The 26,873-nt window shown below is 39.3% G+C and overlaps 7 protein-coding genes across 12 annotated transcripts; 3 read left to right on the plus strand and 4 right to left on the minus strand.

The window, feature by feature from the left end:
* Positions 1-126: 126 nt before the first annotated feature.
* Positions 127-4,150, minus strand: LOC124205716 (vascular endothelial growth factor receptor 1-like). 4 transcript variants are annotated; one of them, XM_046603199.1, is made up of 16 exons: positions 4,000-4,150; positions 3,641-3,888; positions 3,381-3,552; positions 3,059-3,297; positions 2,840-2,993; positions 2,597-2,761; positions 2,341-2,496; positions 2,179-2,279; positions 1,965-2,106; positions 1,659-1,886; positions 1,437-1,587; positions 1,260-1,372; positions 1,044-1,150; positions 860-982; positions 663-792; positions 127-607 (listed from the first exon to the last, which is right to left on the minus strand). In XM_046603199.1, the coding sequence occupies exons 2-16, from the start codon at positions 3,869-3,871 to the stop codon at positions 264-266; spliced, it is 2,556 nt and encodes an 851-aa protein (XP_046459155.1). In that variant the 5' UTR covers positions 3,872-3,888; positions 4,000-4,150; the 3' UTR covers positions 127-263. The 4 variants fall into 4 exon arrangements, with proteins under 4 accessions (XP_046459155.1, XP_046459153.1, XP_046459156.1 ...); XM_046603197.1 differs by having other exon boundaries at positions 1,044-1,165; XM_046603200.1 differs by having other exon boundaries at positions 3,641-3,907; positions 4,000-4,148.
* On the minus strand, positions 4,039-8,894 carry LOC124205713 (platelet-derived growth factor receptor alpha-like). Its single transcript, XM_046603194.1, has 15 exons — positions 8,105-8,894; positions 7,874-8,030; positions 7,629-7,801; positions 7,409-7,562; positions 7,173-7,349; positions 6,932-7,111; positions 6,724-6,866; positions 6,514-6,658; positions 6,208-6,435; positions 5,979-6,123; positions 5,834-5,916; positions 5,597-5,760; positions 5,398-5,520; positions 5,201-5,330; positions 4,039-5,126 (listed from the first exon to the last, which is right to left on the minus strand). Exons 1-15 carry the CDS (start codon positions 8,372-8,374, stop codon positions 4,738-4,740), a joined length of 2,661 nt encoding a protein of 886 aa, XP_046459150.1. The 5' UTR covers positions 8,375-8,894; the 3' UTR covers positions 4,039-4,737.
* Positions 8,895-9,143: 249 nt separating this feature from the next.
* On the minus strand, positions 9,144-14,006 carry LOC124205714 (platelet-derived growth factor receptor alpha-like). 2 transcript variants are annotated; one of them, XM_046603195.1, is made up of 16 exons: positions 13,853-14,006; positions 12,693-12,883; positions 12,482-12,638; positions 12,241-12,413; positions 12,029-12,182; positions 11,791-11,964; positions 11,548-11,727; positions 11,337-11,482; positions 11,135-11,276; positions 10,838-11,065; positions 10,614-10,758; positions 10,472-10,545; positions 10,291-10,409; positions 10,097-10,219; positions 9,906-10,035; positions 9,144-9,844 (listed from the first exon to the last, which is right to left on the minus strand). In XM_046603195.1, the coding sequence occupies exons 2-16, from the start codon at positions 12,840-12,842 to the stop codon at positions 9,351-9,353; spliced, it is 2,589 nt and encodes an 862-aa protein (XP_046459151.1). In that variant the 5' UTR covers positions 12,843-12,883; positions 13,853-14,006; the 3' UTR covers positions 9,144-9,350. The 2 variants fall into 2 exon arrangements, with proteins under 2 accessions (XP_046459151.1, XP_046459152.1); XM_046603196.1 differs by lacking the exon at positions 13,853-14,006 and adding an exon at positions 13,196-13,296.
* Positions 14,007-14,739: 733 nt separating this feature from the next.
* On the plus strand, positions 14,740-17,047 carry LOC124205728 (trypsin-like). 2 transcript variants are annotated; one of them, XM_046603216.1, is made up of 9 exons: positions 14,740-14,872; positions 14,943-15,253; positions 15,321-15,378; positions 15,457-15,527; positions 15,596-15,681; positions 15,753-15,885; positions 15,969-16,410; positions 16,490-16,626; positions 16,693-17,047. In XM_046603216.1, the coding sequence occupies exons 2-9, from the start codon at positions 15,233-15,235 to the stop codon at positions 16,858-16,860; spliced, it is 1,116 nt and encodes a 371-aa protein (XP_046459172.1). In that variant the 5' UTR covers positions 14,740-14,872; positions 14,943-15,232; the 3' UTR covers positions 16,861-17,047. The 2 variants fall into 2 exon arrangements, with proteins under 2 accessions (XP_046459172.1, XP_046459173.1); XM_046603217.1 differs by having other exon boundaries at positions 14,740-15,253.
* A 334-nt stretch (positions 17,048-17,381) lies between these two features.
* On the plus strand, positions 17,382-21,768 carry LOC124205726 (protein phosphatase 1 regulatory subunit 16A-like). The gene is given in 15 exon segments (XM_046603213.1): positions 17,382-17,637; positions 18,065-18,455; positions 18,518-18,561; positions 18,639-18,709; positions 18,868-19,013; positions 19,100-19,140; positions 19,202-19,278; positions 19,341-19,394; positions 19,465-19,647; positions 19,721-19,796; positions 19,860-19,885; positions 19,888-20,070; positions 20,142-20,334; positions 20,495-21,058; positions 21,118-21,768. Coding segments are annotated over 14 exon segments (2,007 nt in total). The 5' UTR covers positions 17,382-17,637; positions 18,065-18,243; the 3' UTR covers positions 21,255-21,768.
* LOC124205727 (26S proteasome non-ATPase regulatory subunit 11-like) lies at positions 21,765-23,690 on the minus strand. Its single transcript, XM_046603214.1, has 7 exons — positions 23,513-23,690; positions 23,206-23,450; positions 22,950-23,120; positions 22,603-22,886; positions 22,406-22,529; positions 22,220-22,345; positions 21,765-22,155 (listed from the first exon to the last, which is right to left on the minus strand). The coding sequence occupies exons 1-7, from the start codon at positions 23,568-23,570 to the stop codon at positions 21,925-21,927; spliced, it is 1,239 nt and encodes a 412-aa protein (XP_046459170.1). The 5' UTR covers positions 23,571-23,690; the 3' UTR covers positions 21,765-21,924.
* Positions 23,691-25,129: 1,439 nt separating this feature from the next.
* Positions 25,130-26,585, plus strand: LOC124205729 (protein Star-like). Its single transcript, XM_046603218.1, has 4 exons — positions 25,130-25,514; positions 25,573-25,748; positions 25,807-26,217; positions 26,280-26,585. The coding sequence occupies exons 1-4, from the start codon at positions 25,229-25,231 to the stop codon at positions 26,421-26,423; spliced, it is 1,017 nt and encodes a 338-aa protein (XP_046459174.1). The 5' UTR covers positions 25,130-25,228; the 3' UTR covers positions 26,424-26,585.
* Positions 26,586-26,873: the final 288 nt, after the last annotated feature.

Here is a 26,873-nt window from a genome sequence, read left to right on the forward strand (position 1 = left end):
TCGTCGACAACTGGAATCAAGCAGCACTAAATACGTTCTATGTTCATGAGTTACCTATGGGCCCCTTCAATCGAAATTGTGACGTTCACCAACGTCGGAGAAGTTATAATTCATCAGCACAGGTGCTTTAAATAATAAAATCTTTTATTAAATGAAATTGTGTCTTTAATAATAAAAACAGAACAAATCCTAGGAGAAAATTTGTCGTGATTAAGAAATATAACAGTAAAATGATAGGAGGGGAAATTGTGAAAAAGTCTAAACTAAAACGTATTTTTAGAAAAACGAAAAAGGTGTACTGAGGGACGACTGGAAGCCTTTCTTTTCAATAACTTTGCCAGGCCGAAACTGTCCGCTGGAGTCGCATTTTCCATTTCTTCATTGAGTTTGGCGTAAGGTTCGTTCATGTTCAAGTAATTTGAGGTGACCGATGATTCCAGTTGGACGACGATGGTCTCTTCTAATTGCCTGAACGTGGGTCTATCCTTCGGGTCCTTTTTCCAACAGTTGGCCATAATTTCCCCAAACAAATTGGGTGCAAATTCGGGTTTCTCCATGCGATATCCCTTTTGAATTTCTCTGACGATTTCGTGACCAACATCCATTCCTTTAAAAGAAAATATTCTTTGGTAAACATTTTTGCTTTGAAATCATTATTTTACCTGGGTATGGAATTTTTCCGAGCGTAAATATTTCCCATAGAAGAACACCATAGGACCAGACGTCCGATTCTGTCGAAAAGATGCGATCCGTCAGGGATTCGATGGCCATCCACTTGACTGGCATCAATCCCTATTGATAACAAAAATACATATAAAACTTAATCGGCCCATTTGGTATACATTAAGTTAAATATTACTAGTCCTGTTCTCTCGTAATTGCCCTCGTAGTACATTTTCTTGGCCATGCCGAAATCGGCCACTTTGGCCACTCCGTCGTCGGCCAGCAAAATATTTCGGGCCGCCAAATCACCGTGGAGGACCTATAAATGCGCAAACGACGATGCATTAAATCAAATGTGATCAAATTCCTGTGTTAAATACCTTTTTTTCAGTCAAGTAGTCCATTCCTCGAGCAATCTGAAAGGACCAAGAAATTAAATCTCGGGTTGAGATGGGTGGATTGAAAGTGTTTTCCAGTTGAGGCGAATCTTGGGTTGTCGTTTGATTACATAAGGATCGCAGGGGAGATATTACGTCATTAATTACAATAGAATTAAAACGTCACGAACTAAAAGGTAATCGGATTTGTTGACTTACTTGGAATATCAATAGTCGACATTTCAAATGCTTCATTCGTGTGTGACAGATCAGCATCCAGGTTCCCTTCTTGATTTCCGTCTACTACTGAACACTTTGGCATGGATGCAGAACTAAGATCCAGAGAAAAAATATTATTTAAAAAAAAAGTTATCAAACGGTGAGTTAGTTCACTACCTGTGAATGACGCCGTCTGTTAATTCGTTATCGTTTTCTGCTTTCAGCTCACCAAATTCGTCCACCTGATTTATGAAGTTGTTCCTGTTGCTGGTCAGAAACGTTTGTAAATTTCCGAATCGACAGTATTCCACGATGATAAAAAGTTCTCCTATTTTAAAAAAAGAAGGAAAGTTGGAGATTAACACGCATAATTTTTCATTTCAAATTATCATTCCAAACCTCTGGATATTTGTTTGGTGCAGGCCCCCAATAAATTGACGACGTTAAGGTGTGACCCCAAGTAGATAAGGATTTTCAGTTCACTAACCAGGGCTTCCAGGGCTGCGACGTTGGTTGCCGATTTGATCATTTTGACGGCCACCGTTTTGACGGTTTCCTCAGAGTCCTTGATCCCGACGGCTTCGGCTCTAACGACTCGACCAAAACATCCTGTTCCCAACTGTGAGCCTATACATTATATTTGTTAGATTATGCGTTTGAAGCTGTAAAATATATTTGCTCATTAAATAAGAGATTGGAACACACCTAGTTTCAGACGGTGTCTTGGAAATTCCCATCGCCTGTCGTAGGGCAGATATTCAATCTGGTCCTCCATCGGTATTTGATCATCAATGCCGTTAGGGTTTCCACTCAGTAATTTGTTTGCGCCTGTAAAAGCTTTTCGCTTCTACTCCAGTGGAAAAAAAATATTGTCTTTTTTATATAGATAATAAATCATTATTTGAATAGTTGCGCTCACCTGATCTAGGTAGAATTTAACGCCGACACCTATTCCAATGATAATTAAAGCTGACAGTATCACAACAACGATGATTGGTACTAGCATTGGGCCGTTGATTTCTGCCAAGCAATCCAAAATTCAAGTAAATTTTATTGTATTGAAATCTATGTTGGAAAATACCTTTGAATTGGAAAGAAATTGTCTGGGATATTGTCTGTCGGTCTCTAGCCCTACGAGCATCGCATCGAAAAGTTGTGGGGGTATCTCGAGTGATTTCGATCAGGTCCAGTCGGCTTTGCCCAAAAGAAAGTAGGTCGTTCGTCGTTACTTGAATGCCTTATGCATAGTGGGTAGAGAAATTAGCGGGGTTTTAATTTTTAGTTCATTTTGACTTAATTACTAAAATACTGTAAATAAATTTTAAGGCTTTTCAGACCTTGAGGTGGATTCGTCTCATTTATCATTTGCATTTCTCCAGTATCTTTAATTTGAAAGAACCATTTTAATGAGCTTTGGTCCACGTCGACGGTGCGACAGATGAAAGAAACGTTACTTCCTTCCACCGGATCGTCAAGACCGTCAACTCTTTCCAGTTCCATTCCTATTATATATATTTTTTTAAAATTAATGATTAGGGAATTTAGTCGCAGAGAACCATTCGACAAGTATTCAATGGTACCTGAGACGATAATATGAAATTCGTCTTCTTGTGTGACATTTTTCATTGAACCGACGCAATGATATCTTCCTGTGTCGCTAAGTTTTGCTTCCTTTAGGATCGGTCCTTGTTTTGGATCGAACGACCAATTCGAAGTCGCATCAGTCAAAGAAATCTATTGATAAATAAAATATTATCGTACTCAATAGCTCGCATTGGTTTACTTAGCTATATACTTACGTTAGTGGGCTCTTTGATGAATCTTTCGTCGGTTAACCACGATTCTTTTTGGTAGAGGTAATCCCCAAGGTCAGCAAGACCTACTCCGTGATAAAGAGACTCGTGAACAAGGTAGACGGTGACGTCAGGACTGGTGGGTTTGCAAGGGATAGAGAGAAATCCGTCTTTTCGAACAAAGAACTCCTGTCGACGTAAATTTGGTACTTCATGGGCATCGATGAAAATAAGTTCTGTATCACCTAGGTATGTAATGGATATTTCCAATTCATTAATAAAAATGCCAACTTTGATATGTAATAATGTTTGAAGTAATCAAACGAACTTTTGATGTAGACGTATTGTTTGACATTAACGTCTCTGTTATTTTCGCCACCGAAGGCACAATTAAAATACCCCGTTTCTCTGGGCGTGGCGTTTGTAAGAGTCAACGTCGAAGAGACTTTCGTGTCGTTTCTTGCATAAGCCTTGTGAAGACGGTTGTCAATGTCAGCAGACTATATATTTGCAACCGTAATTCCACCGAAAAAAATCACAAAGTAAAAATAAAGCACAGCGAGGGACTGAAAGTAAGAAGTTTCTTACCGGATATTTGACGATATTGTCGAATAGCCAGGAGATTCTATTAACCCCAGCACGATCCAAATAACTATCAGCTATGCATGTCAATGTTATGTTGGATCCGGACTGGATCACTTGTTGCGTTACATCCGGAATCATTTCTATCTTTCCCCTATAGAATGCTTGAGCATGATTTTCTTTGACCACTGATACGAGAACAAACAAAATAGCAGTCTGTATGGCGGTTGAGACCATCTTGTAGACCCTGAAAGCTAAAAAAACCAGAAAAAGCTAAAAAAATCACAATGTTATCCATTGATGTACAAATATAGTAAGAGTAAAAATAGTAGGACTGAAAATATTTAGAAAACAAAACCACATACTCTACATGCGATCTGCAGTTGAATTATTTCCGTTGTCTTCCTTTGTTTGTTTTGCAGCAATCACCTAAAAGATGAAGTTTAAATATGGATAGTTTTCTGTAAACTTCACAGCCGACACGTCCAGACTTTCACTCTCGGAATAAACAACAACACTGAAGCCTGCGACCCGGGAAAAGAAATAACACGCATTCAAACCTTGGGATTCAGGTTGCCTAAGGCATCTAAAGCCTAAGGCGTGACTTTCTCTTTTGCCTGACATATTTCACGCAAAAATGTTCTCGAATTACTTTTAAAATCTGACTTAAAATTGAATAAATGAAAAATAAATTAGTGTTTAGCAACAGTAATTTCCAATGACACTAGTTCAATTAATTCCTTGTTCTTTCCGGGAAGTAGCTTGGCCGCAAAGCTTATTGAGTAATTATTTCACAATTTAACATGTACGTTTTAACCAATGTGTCGCCGGATGCAGGAAAACGCAGAACTTTGTTATCCTTGAAATCCGTGAGGTCTTGCTTCACGTAAAATAAGATGCATAGCTTTATTTAGGTAATCTGAAACTGTTGCAAGCTATAAAGAAAGCATATAATTAGGAAGAATACAATTCGATATTATGGTAGTCCCGCTAAATTAATATTTAGTCTTATAAGAAAAAGAGTAAGATGGTGCCTAATAGTATCGGCTTGGAATAACGGTTCGGATAAAACATATCTGTCATGTTCACATTTTCCGTCCTTTCTAAGATCGCTGAGGAAACAGAGAATATCGAATCTCCTTTTCGGTAGACTGACAATGCAATGGGTCGTTAAATTGCAACTTATTCTGGTTCATTTGCGATTTTTCGGTCAACAATTTCGCCAGTCCGAAAAGGTCGGTTGGAGTTGCCGTGTCTTTCTCTTCGTTGAATTTTGCATACACTTCGTTCAAATTCAAATAATTCGAACTGACTGTCGATTCCATGTGACAAGAGATTGTCTCTTCTAATTGGCTGAACGTGGGTCTCTCTTTCGGGTCCACTTTCCAACAATTAGTCAAAATTTCCCCGAAGAAATTTGGGGCGTTGTCCGGTTTTTCCATACGGTATCCCTTTTGAATTGTTTTGATGAGTAGATGAGCAACATCCATCCCTTCAACATTAATGGCGATGGTAACAAACAATCGAATCAGTAAAATGAAGGGAAAGGAAAGGTTGATTTCTCACCTGGATAAGGAATTTTACCCAAGGAAAAGAGTTCCCATAGAAGAACACCATAGGACCAGACATCTGATTGGCTGGAGAAAATGTGATCCGTCAAGGATTCGATGGCCATCCATTTGACTGGCATCAATCCCTGTCAAAACAAGAGTTTAATTCATGATGCAAATATTAGTAATTTATTCGATTGAATTAATACACACCTGTCCTGTTTTCTCGTAATTGCCCTCGTAGTACATTTTCTTGGCCATCCCGAAATCTGCAACTTTGGCCACTCCATCGTCGGCCAGCAAAACATTTCGAGCCGCTAAATCACCGTGAAGGACCTATCGAAGAAAATTCAAATTAGTTATCAGCTAAGAGTGTGTGGCTTAACATAGATAATTAATAAGATAGGTGCACCTTTCTGCTGGCCAAGTAGTCCATTCCTCTAGCTATTTGGTAAGCCCAAGAGATCAAATCGCGTGTAGAAATAGGCCGGTTTAAAATGGCATCTGGATCTTGTTGATATTGCCAATAAGATTGCTGTTCCTGCTGAATATCTGTCGGTTCTACAGGTGTTAAACCTTTATACAAGGAAAGAAGTTTCAACCGTTAATTTGTTGGCACCTGTAAATTTTAACATTTTTCAACCTCTACCTTGACACTGGTTTTCAACTGAATTTTGAGGCTGAAGTTGTTGGTTATCTTCGAGTTTTAGGCCATAGCCGAAATAGTCGCTACTGTACTTGAAACAATTAAAGTTAACTTTTTTGAGATAATAAATATAATTTAGAAAGAATACCTTGAAGTATAGTCGTAGTCCATTTCATTATGTGATCGCATGTTTCCAAACTGGTCTACAAGATTAATGAAACCATTTCGGTGGCTGATCAAGTAAGCTTGCAAATTCCCGAACCGACAATACTCGACAATAATCAATAATTCACCTGTAAAATAAGAAAATAATAAACCACGATAAATAAAAGGCTTAAGATTTACCAAAGTGATATAAACAATTCTTTGAGACATTCCTTGTGATATCTTTTTGGTGCAAGCGCCAAGTAAATTGACGACATTCAGATGAGATCCCAAATGGATAAGGATTTTCAATTCGCTCATGAGGGCTTCCATTGCAGCGACGTTAGTTTGTGACTTGACCATTTTGACGGCCACCGTTTTCACAGTTTTACCGGAGCCTTTGATTCCCACAGCTTCTCCCTTGACAACTCGGCCAAAGCATCCAGCTCCCAGTTGAATCCCTAAACAATTTAATATTATAGCTTACGAGCGGTCGAATAAGAGGTTTATATTTTATATGTGACACTGAAGAAACGTACCGAGTGTTAGTCGATTTCTTGGGAATTCCCATCGCTTGTCGTATGGTAACAGTTCAGTTTGTTCGTCCATTGGTAATTTGTTATTGATTTCTTTCGGATTCCCTTCAAGCAGTTTCTTTGCTCCGGGAAATACTTTTTTGCGTTTCTGTGCAACACGGAAATAACAATTGGAACGTAAACAGTTATAACTTGCCAGATGCCTTCGCTTACCTTATTAAAATGGAGTTTGATGCTGATGCCGATCCCAAGCAAGCACAATACTATTAGAGATAAAATGAACGCAATTATGGAAATCATTTCTGTTCCTACTTCACGGAACAAGACAAAATTAGATATCGGGTGGTTGCTTTTATCTAGAAAAAGAAAATAGACCTCACTAATTCGTTACGCTCTTCTGTACATTTTCAAAGAAAGTTACCTTTAATTTGAAAAGAAATAATTTTGGTTACCGTGTCCTTATCTCTGTTGACTTTACACTGAAAAGTGGTATAAGAATTTTGAGATATCTCAAACAGTTCCAAACGGCTTTCGAAATAATTTAGTTTGAATCCCCCGCTGTTTCTTTGATTGCTGTAATCTCGAGTAGTTATTTGGATACCTTAGATTTTACAAGAAGGCCATAATAAACATCGCGAAAATAATTATTGGATAAAATAAACCTTTTGGTGGATTTAACTCGTTTATGATGTGCATTCTCCCGATATTGTTTATCTGATAGGCCCATTCCGGGGGCGATGGAAATTTGACCTCCGCGAACATAGAGCGGCAAATTAAGGTAACGTTACTTCCTTCCGGCGGATCACCCGTATCATCATCAACTCTTTCCAGCTCAATTCCTGATTTTGACATAATGAATACCCCATTTTAAATTAGTAAATAATGTCAAGAATTTTACCTTTGACGCTGATTGTGAAATATTTCTCGGTGGTGACGTTTTCCATCGTGCCAACACATCGGTAATTTCCTGTGTTATTAATTCTCACGCTTTTTAGAGTCATACCACGTTCGGGATCGAACAACCATTTAGTATTCGGTTCAGATAGCACATCCTGTTTGGTGTTACAAAGCAAGTCGTTTTAATAAAAATGAATATTGCTAAATTTTTGTTTCATTACGTCGACACATGTGTCTTCCACGTTGAGTTGATCGACGTGAACGAGAGAAACGGTAACATTGGGGTGGGTCGGCTTGCATGGAATTTGGACCCCCAATTCACCTTGATGGAAGAAGAATAAATAATAATTCGGATAGTAACTCTTGTCGGTGATTGTGACGAGGTTCTTCTTATCTGAAATAAGAAAATTGAATTGTTAATAATCAAAAGGGTTTTACAGTTGTTTAAAAGGAAGTAAGGACAAACCGAATACGTAAACGTATTGACTCATTTCCGCTTCACCGTAATAAAACCGGAAATAGCCAGTGTCTTGGTTGGTGATATTTTTCAGGGTCATTGATGAGGAAATGTGAGTGTCGTTAGCATCAAACGTGTTACTGAAGCGCTCGTCGATTTTCATTACCTGCCAATCACGTTGAAAAATTAAATTTAGCATTGGAAATATGAAATTATTTTCTAAAAATTTAGTTTACATACTTGCGGATAATTAGCGAGAAAGGTAGGCAATTCCCATCGCCAAGAAAGATTGTTCTTACTTTCAACACCATCTTGAAAAATGTAGGTGCAGGTTATGGTCAAAGTTGAATTTGCTTCCATCACCCGATGCGTGTCATTCGGAGTCATCAGCCAGACTCCTTGCCCATCACTTCCTCTGCAGCTGGCCACTAGAAAGGTGTTAAATAGAACCAACCCCAACTGCATGGACATCGATGACAAACGTAACCCATTACTAGCCAAAAGTCCCATTGAACCTCACGGCATAAAGGATTTTACATCGACTACAAATTCAGTCTACAGAATCTACGTCCGAGAATACTATCAAATTCCAAATGCTATCGGAGACACAAAGTTTCGGAATGAAAAGGCGAGGATCTCGCGTGCGGGTTTTGCTACGACCGAAGACAGTGGTTTTTGGCAGGGACACGCGCGCAGCTCATATTTCTAAAAGGAAGTCTTTTGTCTATCGATTGTCACCTTTTCTTTATAATTGAAGGAATGGCTAAGTGATTAGACCTCGAAAAGAGAATCGGTCATTTGGGAAAACTAGTCGTCCTGTTGATTGCCTGGATCAGTGTGAAATCAATAGCATGCAACAAGAACACCAAAGCGACAATAAACATTGGCCATAAACTTGTCGCCACAAAGAAATTCACAATGCGAAAAATGACATTAATAAGCATTAACGACATCTACTTTTCCCAGAGGTGTTGTTAAAATGTACTATACAACGCCAAATTGTAATTTAACCTTAATTCTAATTGATTAGCATTCAAGTTTTAGATACTCTATACGCGGAATCAACCATTCAGTAATTAATGGGTAGTAAGGTCAACGGCAAGTGGACTGACATTATAAGGCACTTCTGGGCTTACAATCACACAACTAAAAACTAAAGTTTATCGCGATCGATACAGTAATCAAATCTGAATACGTTACGACTTTTTTTTTACATAAAATCCAATAAGGTACGGAAGAGAATGATCGCTGAGAACATAAAAAGTTCCTAGTTCAGTAGTTGGAAGGCTATTTCGAATTCTATTGCGTTGTCTTTTGTCTGATACAACCAACAAAAATATTGACGCACTAGCGATACGGATTTGAAGCGAAAACTTTATGGGATAATAATTAAAATAAATGTATAGATAATTTACTGAAATAATTAATGGAATTATTGGCCAATTAGAGGGCATGCAAGCGTACCTTTTTCCGCAAAGAAATGATTTTAGGCTACAAAAGGTTCTATTTCTCTGTGCAAGTCCGAAATCTCCATCGTTTCGAATGCCTGCCGCTTGATGTTCTCCATGGATTGAAGGTTATTTGGCGCATAGTCGTTGGTGCTCCTAATTTTCTTGGAAAACCTCTTGGGAAGGAAAGAGTAACGGGCGTTTTCTGTGTGGTGAGACGACGGTTTCTCGATCTTTTGCGACTTTTCAGTCAACAATTTTGCCAATCCAAAGAGGTCCGTCGGAGCTGCGTTTTCCACTTCTTCGTTTAATTTCGCGTACTCGTCATTCATGTTCAAGTAGCTGGAGGTGACGGATGACTCCAGTTGTTCGACGATGATCTCCTCCAGTTGGGTGAATGTTGGCCTCTCTTTCGGGTCCGCCTTCCAGCATTCCGCCATAATATCACCGATGAAATTTGGCGCTTTCTCCGGTTTCTCCATACGGTAGCCGTTTAGAATTTCTTTGATGAGGAGATGGCCGACATCCATTCCTTAATATCAAAATTTTTTGTTACTTAATAATAGAAGAATTCGTAGTTCTTTTCTTCTTACCTGGGTACGGAACTTTACCCATTGTAAAAAGTTCCCAGAGGAGTACACCATAAGACCAGACGTCCGAGTGGCTGGAAAATACGTGATCCGTTAAGGACTCGATGGCCATCCACTTGACCGGCATAAGCCCCTGTAGAAAAAAAGGCATATAATGACAATAAATTTTGTAAACGTTTAAACTTGCATATTACTTGGGTGGTTTTCTCGTAATTATCTTCGTAATACATTTTCTTGGCCATCCCGAAATCGGCCACTTTGGCCACTCCGTCGTCGGCTAGCAAAACATTTCGGGCAGCCAGATCGCCATGAAGAACCTGAGAAATTCAATTTAAACGGATAAAAGAGATGAAGAATAACGTAATAAAATAATTGGCAGCTCACGAACATTTTTGCTGACCAAGTAACCCATCCCACGGGCTATTTGAAAGGACCATGAAATCAAATCACGGGTAGAAACGGGTCGATTTAAAGCTGAATCCCAATCTTGTTGATTCAGTTCGAATACTATCAATGAATGAAACAAATCAAGGACTAGCACAATAAGATTTACAATTAGAGAAAGTGACCTGGACTTTCTTTATTGTTTGAGGCTAAATTTTCGTCGTCATTTTCCAAATTCTTTTCTCCAAAATCTAGCGCACTGGGCCGTCGAGAAACATTAGGTAATAATTGACAGTAAACGTCACGTTTTGCTTTGTCTCAATTTACCTGGCGTTGTAATCAATTTCCTCGTCGTTATCAGATTTCATATTACCAAACTCATCTACCATGTTAACGAAGCCTTTTCGGTGGTTGGTTAAGTAGGTCTGCAAGCTGCCGTATCTACAATACTCGACGATGACCAACAACTCACCTAGTATACAATTCGTCAAAAAATTTCATTACTAGATAAACGCGAGCTAGAAAACTGATGTCAATATTTGACTTGCTACCTTTATGGATGTTCTTGGTGCAGGCTCCCAACAAATTAACGACGTTGAGGTGTGACCCCAAGTAAATGAGTATTTTTAATTCGCTCACAAGGGCTTCCATTGCTGCAGCGTTGATCTGAGACTTGACCATTTTGACAGCCACTGTTTTCACCGTCTCTTCCGAATCTTTGACTCCGACGGCTTCGGCTTTGACAACTCGTCCGAAGCATCCAACTCCCAGTTGCACTCCTATGATAGTTAAACAACATGGGATTTAATAAAGGTGTATTTATAAATCTCGTGACCATATTTATTTACCAAGTTTGAGGCGATATCTGGGAAATTCCCACCGCTTGTCGTAAGGTAAATATTCAGTTTGTTCTTCTATTGACAACTGGCGATTAAGTTCTTTCTTGTTTCCTTCGAGCAATTTTCTGACTGCTGGTGACATTTGATGTTTCTGTAACGTTGAAATAAATGATAAGAACAGGATATTTTCCCACTTAATAGCTCTGCTCACCTTGTCGTAATGAAGTTTGACGCCTAAGCCAATTCCAAGTCCTACCAGGATTACCAGAGTTACAGAAAAGGCGATGACGATATTGGTTTCCGATCCTTTATCGTCCAACTGGACGAAATCAGAAACTGAATCGCTGTAAAATTGATCTGAGAATTCAATAAAATTCTCGTTAGGTAATTTTCAATAATTAAAAAAATCTAGAAGACGTTACCTTTAATTCGAAAAGAAATGGTCTTAGTAACTGCGTCTTTGTACTTGTTGGCTTTGCACTGGAATGTTGTATGAGTTTCTTGGGTTATATTAAACAGATGCAATGTACTCACGTAATAATTCAGTTTGAATCCGCTTGTATTATGTTTCTGTTTTTCTCCCTCAGTGCTTATCTCAATGCCTGATTAAAGATTTAAAGTTAGATGAATATTAGAAGATGATTTTTTGTAATTTGTTTTCAAACCTTCAGGTAGATTTGCTTCATCAATAACTTGCATTTTTGCAGTATTTTTGATCTGATAGGCCCATTCCGGTGGGGCGGCGTATTTGACTTCGGGGAAAATAACACGACAAATAAGAGTGACATTATTTCCAACTACCGGATCTCCATGACCACCAACTCTTTCCAACTCCATTCCTATTTTCCCCAATGACATTACTAAATATTATTTTCTAGTTTAGGACGCTATGATTTCAAATACCTTTGACGCTGATTGTAAAGTACTTCTCGATGGTGACATTGTTCATTTTGCCAACACAAACGTGATTACCAGTGTTATTTATCATCACATGTTTCAACGTCAGTCCACGTTCTGGCTCAAACAACCAATTTGAATCAGTTTCCGCCAACAAATCCTGTTAATAATTTCACATTTGTGTTAACTTTCTTCCATAATAAAATTTTCTATATCACCTCCTTGTGAAGTTCAATGACGTTGAGCCGTTCCCGGTGGAGGAGTGAAACGGTAACATTGGGGTGGGTCGGCTTACACGGAATGTGGATGCCCAATTCACCTTGATGGAAGAAGAATAAATAGTAATTCGGATAGTAACTCTTGTCGCTGATAATGACCAAATTCTTTCCATCTGCAAGAGCCAGGAATATTAATCGTTAACAAATTTCGCATAGTTAGACATATAACACGGTTACCAACCGAAAATGTAGACGTATTGTTTCAATTCCACGTCACCGTAAATAAATCGGAAATAGCCCGTATCCATCGCAGTGACGTTGTTAAGAGTCAAAGTCGATGACATGTGAGTGACGTTGGTGTCGAATGTTTTGTATAATCTCTCGTCGACTTGGATCAACTGTAAATAAATATACTGACTAAAAGTGGTTAAGGTATTTTTTTAAATGTTTACTTGTGGATATTTGGTGAGAAAGTCGGGCAGCTCCCATTTCCAAACAACATTCTGATGCTGGGTGCTGTCATCGTCACGAAAAGCGTAGGTGCAAGTTATTGACAGGACGGAATTTTCTTCAACGACCCGGTGGGGATCGTCCGGAATCATCCGCCAAACATTTTTCGTTTCTTCACTTTGTCTGCTGATCACTATAAAAATAGAGAATAGAAGCACTGTAGTAGAAGTTTCAAACATTAAACTTGACATGATAAAAGTTGAATTTAAGAGATTTTGGCGAAAACGTTAGACTCGTCTGAATGTTTAGCGCAACATGAAGTTCCAAAATGCAAAGACACAACCTTTTTTTCACTCTAAATGACTAGGTAATTATTTTCAAGGAGAATAACACGTGGTATATGCGTCTGAGCTATAGAGGACAGTCAACACCGGCGGCCAAATTGACATAGCAATAAACCTTCAAAACATAATTAACAAAGCACACATTAACATAAAAGGAATACCTCATTTCCATTGTAAACTTGCTAGAGACTTGTAAGCTAATCTTGGCAGGGTCACACATTTCATACGTCATTTTCTTTCTTTCTACTATGTGATTAACAACACTTACAATAATAACTTTTTCTAGCTGTGAGAAAATCCCCGAAATACAATCTTTACTTTCATCTCCTTAATGAGCAACACATTTGTCGAGGGCTGCAGTACTGGCTACTTACCACCCATCTCCAACTGTGAGAAATTCATTTTTTCTTTTCACTGGTTGTCATTATACTCTGCCGACTGTTGTACGTGTGTTCTCGTCACGAACACCACACACTAATGACGACTTAATAATGAATGGCAGACAGAAAAATTGCCACTTGTGTCACCAACACAGTCGCCATCAACAATAACAAATTAAACATTAGCAACTGATTAAACGTAGCCATTGTCGTTTTCACCTTTCCCGCCATTTTCAAGGTCATTACTCAAGGCCGCCTGAACAAAACTTTTACTTGAACTTAATTGGAGAAAAGAAAACTGTCTTTTCTAATTTTCTCTCTTTCTCTAGGCTTTGAATGTTTGATCATTTTACAGCCTCAACTTCTCCCAAGGATAACAAAAAACAGGGAATAATACCAAAAGAATAAACCGCGAAAATATGGCGAGTCGTTACTTACGATTTGATGGACGTGTCGTGACTTGTAGTTCGGTTAAAATGAGTCATTTTCGGTGATTACTGCTAACATAAGGAGAGAAATTTGGCTTTTTCTCAAAAGCAATTGCTGTTGGACATCCCAGCACACAGATGAGACGATGCCATTTTCAACACCACGTTCTGTTGTTCCCTATTACAACTTCAACTTCAAAATATCTTCAATTTGTAAATGTGCCGGCAGAGATATTACCTACAGAATAAACCAGAACTTGTTGGCGTCCATTTCCTTGCAAGTTGTTTAGAAAAGTTGTTTAAATCTCACGGCCAACAGAAATGCTTCGAGTCGAGAGGATTCATTCAAGTGTCCACTGGGCTGCATATTCGTTCGTTAATTTTCAGACACACGTGGTTTTTTAGTGTTCAATATACGCAGCTATTTTAATGGAACCAAGTTGAAACATGGAGAAAGAGAGAACCTTTGACTTATAAAATTTGAACATTCTGACGATAATTCTGGCTTTACTGAGACATAATTTGGTAAAAGGATGAACGAGATTGCAAAAATGGAGACAGCAGACAGGTCTAGAGTTGACCTTCTCTGCTCTTGTTAGACACCAGACTGCCTCGTGGCAAAAGAATTAAAAGGATGGGGTTGTAAAAGCGAGGGTGGAGAAGGGGTTGCAATATGCAAATTACAAAGTGGGAGATGCGACATTGCAACATATGATTAAATTGAAGAAATAATTTTTTATTTCAAAATTTTCACCACTTTTTGTTATGTTTTATATTTTATTATATTTTATACATTTTGATTTTTTTACGGGGTGCAATCAAATCAAATACCCATTCCCTTTAATTGCAACCGCAGCTATTGCTTTCTCGATCTTTCTCGACATCGCCATTTTTTATCCGGTTTCTCTGGTGAGCATTTGTCATCCTCTCGTCTAGACAGAAACGTGGGTGGCGAAACTACAGGCTACAGACACAAGGCAGACATATGGAAATGTATGCAACATATGGACCACATGCACACATGTGGACAGTAAATAATTTCTTTTTTGTTGTCATTTATGTGAATGAAATCGTTTAATTCGCACCCTTGTTATTATAAGACTGAACCGGATCTCAAACGGAACTTATACACAATCTGCCCATAAAATCCTGGGTTCTTTTGCGTCACTATCCTTTGTCCAGTCTGCCTCAAAGCTATCAATGTCTTTCATAAACCCATTTTTATTTCACCAATCAAAACATCCATTGAATAACCTATAGTAAACAACATACGGCAATAAAAAGAACTGCTGCATTTATTAGCCAGTAAAGCCACACCGGCCGAATTTTGAATAAAAAGGGCCACGTCTGATCGGCAGTGGTCACCGTCGACTCCTTCTAGTCGTTCATCATGCATCTCACCACTGTTTGGGTAACTCGAATTAATTTTAATGTTTTAAAATGTCCACTCACTTTTCGTTTGCGTTCAATATTGTAAGGCTTTAAGCGTGATTGGTCTCATCGGGTTTGTGCATTCCCATCCTTCCTTTAAGCAAGGTAAATTTTGAGAGCTAAACATTTTCGTGAAATATTTTGTTATCATATTGAATCCATTTGTTTTTAATTTTGACATAGTGATGGACCGCTCCGATCCTTCCAAAATTGTAAACGGAATTCCAGCTTCCGCCGGTGAATTTCCGTACATGGTAAACGCTGAATACTTGTTTAACCATCGTTAAAACTTAATTTAAAAAAATTAAATTTCCTTTTTCAGACTGTTTTGCTGTTGAACGGTTTCTTATGCGGTGGAACCTTAGTCGGACCGTCCCACATCTTGACAGCGGCTCACTGCTTGGCAGAGTAAGTTGACTCTAAATTTTAAAATTATTCTTGAATTGTTTGTAAATGTAATTCAATTTTTGTCTGCATAGTCACGCAGCCACGGAAGTGGGTTTATTCACTGTTTACGTAAACACGTTGTCAATTAATGGTGGTGGAACCGGTTCGGTCACCAGGGGAGTGAGCAAATTCATCATTCACCAACTCTACAACCCGAATACTCAAGTAAACATTTCCACACTTATGACCGAATTGATTCATGGTGCATTTATTTATTTTTTTATGTTTAATTTCAATTAATTATTCAGGACAATGACATCGCCATGTTGGTGTTGAGTTCGCCAGTAACCACTGTCCCGCTTGTTAAACTTCCTTCCGATTCGTCCCTAACAACAACAACCGTCAAGACAACCACCACTACCACCAAGCTGACAACGACAACCAAACCAACAACAACAAAACCGACAACTACAACAACCAAACCCACTACGACAACCACGAAACCGACAACAACAACCAAGCCAACTACGACGACAACCAAAACAACAACCAAACCAACGACAACAACAACTACAAAACCGACGACTAAGACGACTGCTAAATCGACTACATCAGTGAAATTGACCAGCACCACTGCCAAGCCGTGTGCGTGTACTTGCCCGCAACCAACTTCACCAGCAGCAGTGAGAGCTTTTAGCACTTATTCAAACAGCCCGGCCATCATTGCCGGATGGGGAACAACTTCTTCAGGTATTTATTTCCATCCATCACAGCCAAGGATACATTTTCAATAATAATTTTCGTTGATTTTTTAAATTTCAATTCAAAGGAGGAAGCGTTTCGAATGTACTGCTCAAAGCTGACGTCACCATCCAAGACAATTCCGTTTGTACCAGCCAATATGGAAGCGGCTTCATCGGAAACGACATGATGTGTGCATCCGCACCGGGCACAGACACTTGCCAGGTCGGTACCTCAAATAAATAATTAATGAATTAAAGTTTAAACGTGTGAAAATTCGTTTGTAAATAGGGTGACAGCGGTGGTCCTATTTTCGTTAGCGGAGTTCAAGTGGGTATCACCTCCTTTGGCAGTGGCTGCGCTGATCCCAATTATGCCGGTGTATACACCCGCGTCACTACCTATCTTGGCTGGATATCGACAACAATGACCAACAACCCAGCCCCAACAGTTGGCTAAAATTAAGTTTTATTCCAGTTCCGTTTCTCACCTGCTGTCATCCATTCAGACCCATCCTAACGTAGCAAAATTCAATTGGTCTTTAATTAAGAATGTCCTCTATTTGATTTATTATAGGGTTTATAGAAGTGTGCAGTGCTGTGTTTATTTTTACATGAAAGGACATTAATAGAAATTCTGCAAATAATTATATAAAAGATAATATCTATCGAAGCTTTATACAGTTCTACATGGCGAAAATGATCAAAACCTTTCAAGTGAAAACTGAAAAGTTAAAATTTTTATACTCGCCTCAAACTATATTAAAGAAAGTATTATTCTTTTTGTGCTTCCTCATTCATTGCGGGCATTCCTCAACGCAAACCGCATATTATTCGAAACAAACAAGACGAGACGTGAAATGTTGTGAGGGCAAAAACCTTTTCAATTGAATGCCCAAGCTTTTTGGTGACGTCGACAGGTGGCGTCTCCGTGTACACAGATAGTGTTGCATAGCAACGTTTTATTGACAACACAGTCAGTTAAGAGTTAACTCTGAGTTAACTCTACGTGCCGTGAGATCAGTCTGAAAGACGAGGGTTTCAAAGACAGTCGGGAGATTTTTAATTGAGATATTGGGATTCCAGTTCTTCCCCCTTTCCCGTTCGAACGTGATGAATTCTCAATAACTGTGACTCCCTCAGATTTCAATTGGTTGTGTATGCGGCGGAATGGAAGAAACATGCTTCAAAATCGAACCTGATTGTGAAACATAACCGACTCAAAAATTGAATCAAGGTAAAGTCTCTTATCTGCAGGATTTTGTAGAGCTCATTTAATATTTTGTAACAAAATCTTGTATCAGTTGATCTCCTCAAATCCAACATTTGTTTGTAGCATTTCCCCCAAATAAGTTAATTTCCTGACCACGTCAGTGTTACAAAACCGGATTTAGTGTTGAGTGTAGTTGTTTAATCAACCTGCTCCCCTGCATTTAAGAACATGTAATTGAGTTAGAGTTTAATTATCGCTGTAAGTTAATCTCTGTCAATTGACCATAAAATAATTTAGCTTAGTTGTATTACAATTTTCCTTTAGTGTTTATCAGTTCAGATAGCAGCGAAAAAAAATTATATGATATGATGTCTTGAGGGTACACAAAGTATTCTACTAAAGATGTGAACTTCTGTTTTTATTCACAGTGCTCATAAATTTTTTATTTCAGTTTTGTGTAATAGGAACATTAAAAAAAGAAATGGATGTCAGGATGAATCGAAATCTGCTTTTGACACAACAACAGTTGTGTTAGCTTGATTTTCAAACTTTTTCCAATCTAGTTGGCTTGGATTGGATTCTCAACTTATTGGGCAAGTACTTAAATAATAGCTCGAGTTGGGCGTAACAATGGATCACAGTGATTTGGTGGCGGAGCTTCCGCGTATCGAAAAGTTGACAGCTGCTGAAAGACTTAAAATAGCCCGTGATCGTCGAGTGAATCAAATCCTGAGACACGAACAATTCGACAGAGAATGTCCGATTCCGACCAAGAAGGATAAGTTCTTGTCTCGCAACAACAAACGAACAGTTCCAAATCGCGGTGTACATTTTGTTCACAGGTATATATTTAACTTTTAAATGATGAAGTTGAAGCAAATTCTAATATTTCGTCTGTACATAGTGTCATTCTATTGGAAGCCGCTGCTCGAAATGATATAGAAGAAGGTAACATTTTCATTTCAATTTTCTGTAATTTTTTATTTCATCGACATTTTTTAAAATTTATTTTCAAATTCTAATAGTGAGAAGACTTTTGATGCAAGGAGTATGTCCTGATTCTCAAAACGAAGATGGATTAACGGCCCTGCATCAGGTAATTTCCCCTAGAATCTAAACTAACCTATTCCTTCGGGTTATCTGGGAATGCAGCAGTTATCTATTGCTTACGACTCCAACGGTCGATTTTGTTATTTGAATCTACTTTACAATCTATGTGACGTGGGTGACATTTACTTTTTTTCCTCCTTCAAGTGTTGCATAGATGATAGTGAAAGCATGATGAAGCTATTGCTCGAATTTGGAGCCAACGTAAACGCGGAGGATTCGGAAAAATGGACCCCACTTCATGCAGCCGCTACCTGTGGACACTTACACCTGGTCAAATACCTTATCAGCCAGTACGAATTCATAAAGGCTTTATTTATTTATTTTGTTACTGTTTATCCGAATAAATTTACCGTTCATTTTTATTTCTTCCAAATAGGGGAGCTTATATGTTAGCTGTGAATGCTGATGGCAATATGCGTAAGTTCCGTTAAGCAATAACGTTTTTATTTGCACGTTTCTAATTTTGGAATTGGATTAGCCTATGACATTTGCGAGGATGAGCCTACTTTGGATTACATTGAATCGGAAATGGCTCGAGAAGGTGTTACCCAAGAGGTGAATTGCATTGATCAAGTTTGAAATGATGGACTAATAAAAGTTTCTTATATTTGTTGTAGCTAATCGACCAAACTCGAGCTTCAACAGAAAAGCGAATGCTATTGGATCTGAAGGTAACTTTTTATCTCTGTAAAATTGTATACTGACATGTCGTTTAAAAAACAAACATGTTCCTATCTTTAGAATTTGGCTGCACAGGGGGAAAGTCTTGAATGCGAAGACTCCGTAGGAGCAAGACCTTTGCACATTGCTGCCGCCAATGGTTATTTATCAGTTGTAGAATTCTTGCTGGATCAGCACGTCACCACTGACAGCAGTGACAATGACGGATGGCAACCGATTCATGCCGCTGCTTGCTGGGGACATGTACGATAACATTTCCGATTCGCATTTGATTGAAAAAAAATCGTGGGTTTAACAAATTTTTTTAAAATTTCAGTTGGAAATTGTTGAGCTTCTCGTTCAGAATGGATCTGATCTCAATGCCCAGACTAAAAATCATGAAACCCCTTACGGTGTGGTTTAAATGATCAAATTTTCTAAGTAGAACCAGAATATAATCGGAATTTCAATTCTAGACATTTGCGAAGATCCTGAAATGAAAGCGAGGACGCATTGCGGAGTGAGCAAGAAAGTCGAGCCCGCGCTGGTAACCAAAAGACCCGCCGGTCTCAATCGACGTCGACCAACACTCGAACTCATTCGATCCGCCGCAACTCTACCCGCGACAAAGGCCAAATATCCAAAAGGCAGATTAAGAATGAAGCCATATTCGTCATCCATCAAGATGTAAGGATTTCTTTAATAGGCTACTGCAATTTCTATTCAAATTCAAATATTTCTTCTTTTTTAATTTCCAGGATGAGAGACGTACGAATCATCAAGGCTCAACCGAGAAAATCAAGTCAGAGGATCCCAAAACTAAAGCCGCTGATGGCGATGCGCACACGACCGCCTCCTTTTCCAGTCGTTTGATTAATAGCAACAAAAGACACGCCCCTCCACCTCCGCCGCCTTCCTCCACGTATAACCCCGACAACAATACGTCAGCGAGTAAGTCCAAACAATTACACCTTAGATATTATCAGTTTTGATGTGTTAGATGTGCTTGTGGTGGAATGTTATTGTTTGACGTGTCTGCAGCACGATTTGTTTTGGTATGTCACGTGTTTTATGTTTTCGGCATGTTCGTTTTGTGTGTGTGTGTTTATAGGTTGCGAGTTAATGCAGCCGCAGTTTATTTCGTCACCTATCCTGACGACGTCAGCTGTTAACGACAGCACGATCGACATTCACGTTTCGGTTACCATTAACACAAAGAGTCCTGGGCTTGGGGGTAATACTCGATGTGCTCCGCCACCTCCACCTCTAACCGCCGCCCACACAACCAGCATGTTGTCGTCCTCGGCTTCTTCATCGTCGTCGTCTGTTTTGTTACCTCAACTCTTACCGCCCGTCCACCACCCGGTGTTGTCCTCTTCACCCATGCCCGCAGTTCTTTATCCGGTGCCTTCCTTGTCTGGCGGGGCGTGCACGTTAGCTGACTTAAAGAAACAGCGTTCGCTCTTCCGTGTTAGCAGTGGGGGTGGAGTCTTTGACTCTGTCGATTCGCCCCACACGAATTCAACTCTCAGATCTGTCAAATCTCAAAACAATGCCATTTCAAATGCCTTCATTTTCACTCCTGACGCAGAGCTTAACTCCACAACGTCACCGTCGTCTGGCAACGGAAGCAATGGATCGGCTTCCAACACGTGGTCATCGACTACCAAAAGAGGTAAATACTACTGGCTGTGATTCTCATTTGCATATTACGTCAATTTTTTTAACTTTTAGATCCAATCGATGACGTCAACACGAGTTTCACGACAAATGCCAGTCAAGCTGCAACTTTACCCAAGTACCAAGGTGAAACGACTGAACTAGTAGGGGGTAAAAAGAATGCTTCTTCATCCTGTTGCACCTTATCTTAATTAACCAACGACGTCCATATCGTAGCGTGATGAACATTGATAACAAAATTGACCAAATAATATTTACAACAACCTTCGCGACAGTTGTTTTTCTCCCCCCGTTTTGCAATATGTTTCTAGGAAATCGCAATTGTGACAATTTGATATTTAATTTAGTCGACACACATCCTTCCATTAGAATTTGTGGGGACGTAAAATAATTTGTTTGTTGCATTTGAAAGCGTTACCCACCACTGATTTATCTTTGAAAGCCAATAGTTATATACGACTAATTAATATTATACTTGTACAGTGATACATTCCCCCACACACACACACATTTGTGACATATCTATTCGAGCAATAATGAATTAATTGCGATTTTTTTTTAGTCGGAAATGTAGATCAAATATTGTTTTAATTAGTATCAGCATAATGATGCCATGTTGTGTGATGAATTTTCCCCATTAACAGTGCCTGTTTTGTTGGTTTAAAGTAAGAGAACAAATTTGAATAAAATGTAATCTTAACTTAATGTAGGAAAAAGAATTATTTTTATTTTCTCTTGGTAGTCCCAAGTCCCAATTCGAGGTTTGATGTTTTACTGGAACATACAAGTGATGGAAATAATATTTAAAAATTACCTCCCCGACACTTTTATCTGATGATTCTCGCAGATTATGTATACAAGTTATGTCAGTTTCTTGGCTTTCTGATACAATGTGTCCACCACTTTGCCGAGGTTCTGGATTGTGTCTAACGCCGCCTCGTAAGTGGAGTCGGTGTGGGTAGGCTCGAAGATGATCAAAACACCATCACCCTGATCGAGAATGCCAGACAGCTTGCGATCCAAAATCATCTGCGACAGCTTCTTTTCCACTTGATCAACCGGCAGGGCAATAATTCGGGCGACGTGTGATACCTTTAAAATTCAATGTGGATTTATACATTTAAAAAACTAACGCTTTATTGAATGAATTAAATACCTGGACACGAGAATAAGGCTCGATGATTCGACATAAATTCTGCTCCAACATGGTATCGTAAAGCGACTCCAAATGTGCCTTGATGATGGGGTCTTCTACTAATTCGGCGCGATAGTCTTCCAGGGCCTGAAATCATTATATTTTATGTTAAACTAGAACCATTTATTGCTAAAAGTTTGAACATACCTGTTGAAACTGGGCTAGCGATCGCTTAATTGCTGATTGTGCAATGGCTTTCAAGGCTTCGGCTTCCCGACCGGCATAACGCAAGGCTAATTTTCCACTCAGAATATTCTGCACATCATCTGGCCTATTAATAAAATGGAAGAAATGGAAAGATAATTAAAAATTTCTTGAATTTGAATTGATCACCAATTACTCACGTGTTCAAAATGATTTTTGACAGAAGCATGTACTTAAGACCCGTAACAGCCCTTGGGGAATCGATGCTGTCATAACCCTCAAAAGCTTCGTAAAAGTAAGAGTAGGCTGTTTTGAAATCACGTTCATCGGCAGCATGTAGAATTCCAGATTGGAGGTCTAGTGCAGCTTGAAGTTTTGGAGGGCAATAGATAGCATTTGCTGTGGTCCTAGCAGAAGTTAATGCAGCACGGGATTTGGGCAAATTGCAGAGGGCATGGTAGGTTTTCGATTCCAATAGCTGAACCTGAAGAAATCAATCAAACAACTGGATGAGTAAGGGAAAATAAAATAAAATTTATCACCCTACTTCAACAAGGAGATACTTGTCATCCAGTTTCTTCAACTCTTTCAGTAAAGTTGCCCCTAATAGTAATGCTTCATTATACTGTTTGGTGTCGAAGTAGAGGGCAATCAACCTGGCTTCTAAACTCTGACGAAGGAATGTTCCCTTCTGTTCAACAGCCCAGTTAATGCATTCCTACAATTGAAAATGAAATAAGAGAATAAGATTTGGTTAGAAAACTATTGAATCCCAGATCTGACAATGATTTGTTCATATTTACTTTGCAGAGCTGGACTTCAGTTCCTGTTTGGGCTTCCATGTCAAGGAAGAGATCAACAAGACCACGAACAAGTTTGGCAGCTTTCGCTTTGCTGATCATGGCAAGAAAAGGTCTGACATCTCGGATTAGTTGAGCCAATTCTGCAGCCTTTTTCTCTTTCTTGTATTTTTCTCCCAATTCCATGATCTCCAACTCTTTATTGCGGATGGCTTCTTCATCGTTGATGTCTCCACTTTCCATCGGATCTAAACATGTATAAAATTCAGCATGATAATTCGGTATTACAGTCTGCATTGATCAAACTTACCGATGGCAATATTCTCGAAAACTTCTCGAGTCGTAGCCATTGTTTGCAAAACTGCCATTGCAATTGTCAATTGATAACGAGACAAACAAGTCTAGAAATGACAATGACGAGCCAAAAACTCCTGAGAACCGGCGACTGGTTCGAAGGTTGAAATGAACAGCATCCAAATTTCATTTGCAAGTTGTTTCCAACTATTACTAGATGTCGTTGTAGTATGTGGAGAACCTCCTTTTTTAAAATACGCAATTAGCGGCATTGTTTTTCTTTGTATAACGAAGTTCAACAGGTTTTTTTTCATAAAATAGTTTCTCATATTTCCCCAAGAGTATTATTGGTTTGGGACTTTGGTCGGTTTCTGAGCAGACTATACAGAATGTGAGTATGAAGAAAATTGTGACGATGGGGGGCGTCGAATACCTTTGGAAACGACACTTGAAAGAAATTAGACGCTTACTGGAAGGAGCGTTCATTCCCCTGAAGAAAAGACCATTTTGAGTAGTGAAAGCGTTATTTATAGGAACCCCCATTGGTGAAGACGATGAAAAAAAGTGATTACGATTGCAAAGAGAACTCTGACGATGGGCGGTAATGTTCATGTTTCAAGTCCATCAAAAGGGAAACGTAGTGGGATCCTTGGAAAAATCTAAAACTATTTTAAGGTTTCATGGGCCGGTAAATAATTTGGCGTGCGAATGAACAGATGCGTGGACAAAAGGACCATACAGGTGGATGACGACCAGAATGGGAATATGTAATTAGGGATGGCGGGAAAATGAGCGATGCATTTATCAAAAGTGAAGGGACAATTTTTTAGAAAAAAAATTTTTCTTTAGCTTTTATCTCCTGGAAATGTTTCGCCTGGAAAGTGTTAGATTCACTGGTGCCAGCGAACTCACCCGGAGACAGTCACGAAAAATTCAAAAAATGGATGCCATCGCTGCGTTATGAACCGCTGGACATTTTTGCTAAACGCTGTAGTAAATCACGTGCGATGTTTTACCTTCATATTTAAAGTCGTCTACTCATATCCTAGTTTCTTTCGAAAATAAACGTGCTGAAATTACAGCACGCTTCAAACCTGGTGGTCATTCTTTAATGACTGAAGAACAATCGTGTCTTTCTACATTTGAAATTGCCAGTAGTCGCAATTAGCATGAACCGTGCATAATAGCGAAAGTGGTACAATTTGACGAGAATTATTGCACATCTCGCTCATTTTTCTTATTGTTTGCTTGTGATGGCATAGCGGTCAAACGCCACATTACCAACAAAAAAATTTATACCAAATACGGTAAAAATACAGCATAATGATGATCCGTAGCCAAATTTGCCAAGTTCAATGACAAGAAACGTTCCCCCACGAAGAACCTCGAATCGTCTAATTCTCCGTGAAAATACGGAAATGTTTGAACTTGGCTTTGCTAAAAGAATGCCATTGTTGCGACACAAACAAACACCGATATAATCGGTTGGAATAGACAAAAACGAAAATGCCAGCGGATATTCTTTTAGTTACCGCTGAATAAGTTTCGCGTCATCCTCGTAACTCACGCATCTAAGAATGCCCCAGGGATGTGCACCTCCTATAATGCGTGCTGAGGAGGCTCGGTACGAATTCAAAGCCTCACTTTGGTCCGTACTGTACGAGCTGGAGGTTGATCCGCTGCCGGACACGACGTGAAAAAGTTGCTGAACGAAACTCTATAGTTGAAAAGAATGAGATTTCCAATTGTTAGTCAGATTTATTATCGCCAAGGCACGTTGATTGTAAGCACCATTGCTTTGGTGTTTGCCTTCATCTTTGTCATCCAGCACATGACTTATACGCAGACGTCGGGACCTTCATCGGGATCCATTCGGGATGCGGTTGATCAAGCCCTCGAGTCCATCAACATTCGGCTCAGAGGAAGAGTTTCACCCATTTCATCCGAGTACAACTTGCTGGATCTCGAGGAAACGGATCCGAGGCTGGCGGAATTGGCTGCGGAGAAATGCACAATAGGTAAAAATCAAATAAAATTTGGGTTATTCAAATTAATTACTGTACCGGTAATATCTAGAGTGGATGAATGCGGATCGATTGCAGCAGGATCATCCGTGTGTCATTGAAACCATCCGGCGACGTTATTTGCATCCACCGGCCGATTTAGACGTCCCTTACAATTTAGTCGCACCCAACAAAGCGGATACATCAGTCGGACAAGCGTCCAGCATATTGAATTATCTCGGCAATCAAGTAAGATAAACATTTAACTTAACAAATAAAAGATAAAATCAAATGATCCTCGTTGCAGACGAAAGGATTCTTTATCGAATGCGGAGCACTTGACGGTGAACATTTAAGCAACACGCTCTACATGGAGCGGACGATGCAATGGGGTGGAGTTCTGGTCGAGGCCGATCAGACGTCGTTCGGCAAATTGTTGTCCCGCAGACGCAAATCCTACGCCTTGCCCGTCTGCCTCAGTCTCCAGCCTTACCCGACACAAGTGACTTTCAAAGTCACTTACGCCATCGGCTCAGTTCAGGAATCGTTGACTCCGGAGCAATCCAAAGAGAGCAACATGCTAACCCTCCAGTGTTTCCCCATTTATTCCATTCTGTTGGCCATTGGTCAGACTCGAGTTGATTTCTTCAGTCTGGACGTCGAAGGACACGAATTGAGGATCCTAAAAACCATTCCCTGGCACAAAGTGGATATCAAGGTATTTAATTAACAATAGATTAAATTAAATAGAAAATTACCTTTAATGCGGATGAATTGCAGACGCTGGCAGTGGAATGGGACCACGTCGGAGAGAAACCGCTGATCGACTATATGGGACCGAAAGGTTATTACGTTTTTGGTCGGAATACAGTCAATGTCGGAAACGACCTTTTCTTCGCCAGAAATGATTCACGTCATCGATAAAACACAAAATCAAAAACCCACCGATTTCGTTTTTCTTATTTAAATCTACGGCTGTTGGTCGCATTTACGGAACTATTACAACGTGGTTAAACATTCTTGTGGTGCTCTTGTTGACGGGAAATAAATTGTACAATTATTCACGCTGCTCGGTAAAACTTGGAACGAATAGTTTTTTTTTACAGTGTTCTTTATGTAAATGTTGACGTTTGCATTCTTTTAAAAAAGGAACGTGGCGGAATGCCAAACACGAAAATGCTCGGCTTTTTCCTGGATGAATAATAAAGGAAAGAAATGGCGAATTGTAAAAATGGTTTTAGCGTATACATTATGGAACTGCAGATACTTTTACCTGTGCGACTGCGGAGATAACGAAAGGCGCGGTCCCCTAAAACAACAGCCACTCCACTTGCATTAAAAATGTACATCACGCGGAAGATTAGCATAACGAAA

The sequence above is a fragment of the Daphnia pulex genome, chromosome 10, assembly GCF_021134715.1.
Source record: "Daphnia pulex isolate KAP4 chromosome 10, ASM2113471v1".
Lineage (NCBI taxonomy): Eukaryota > Metazoa > Arthropoda > Branchiopoda > Diplostraca > Daphniidae > Daphnia > Daphnia pulex.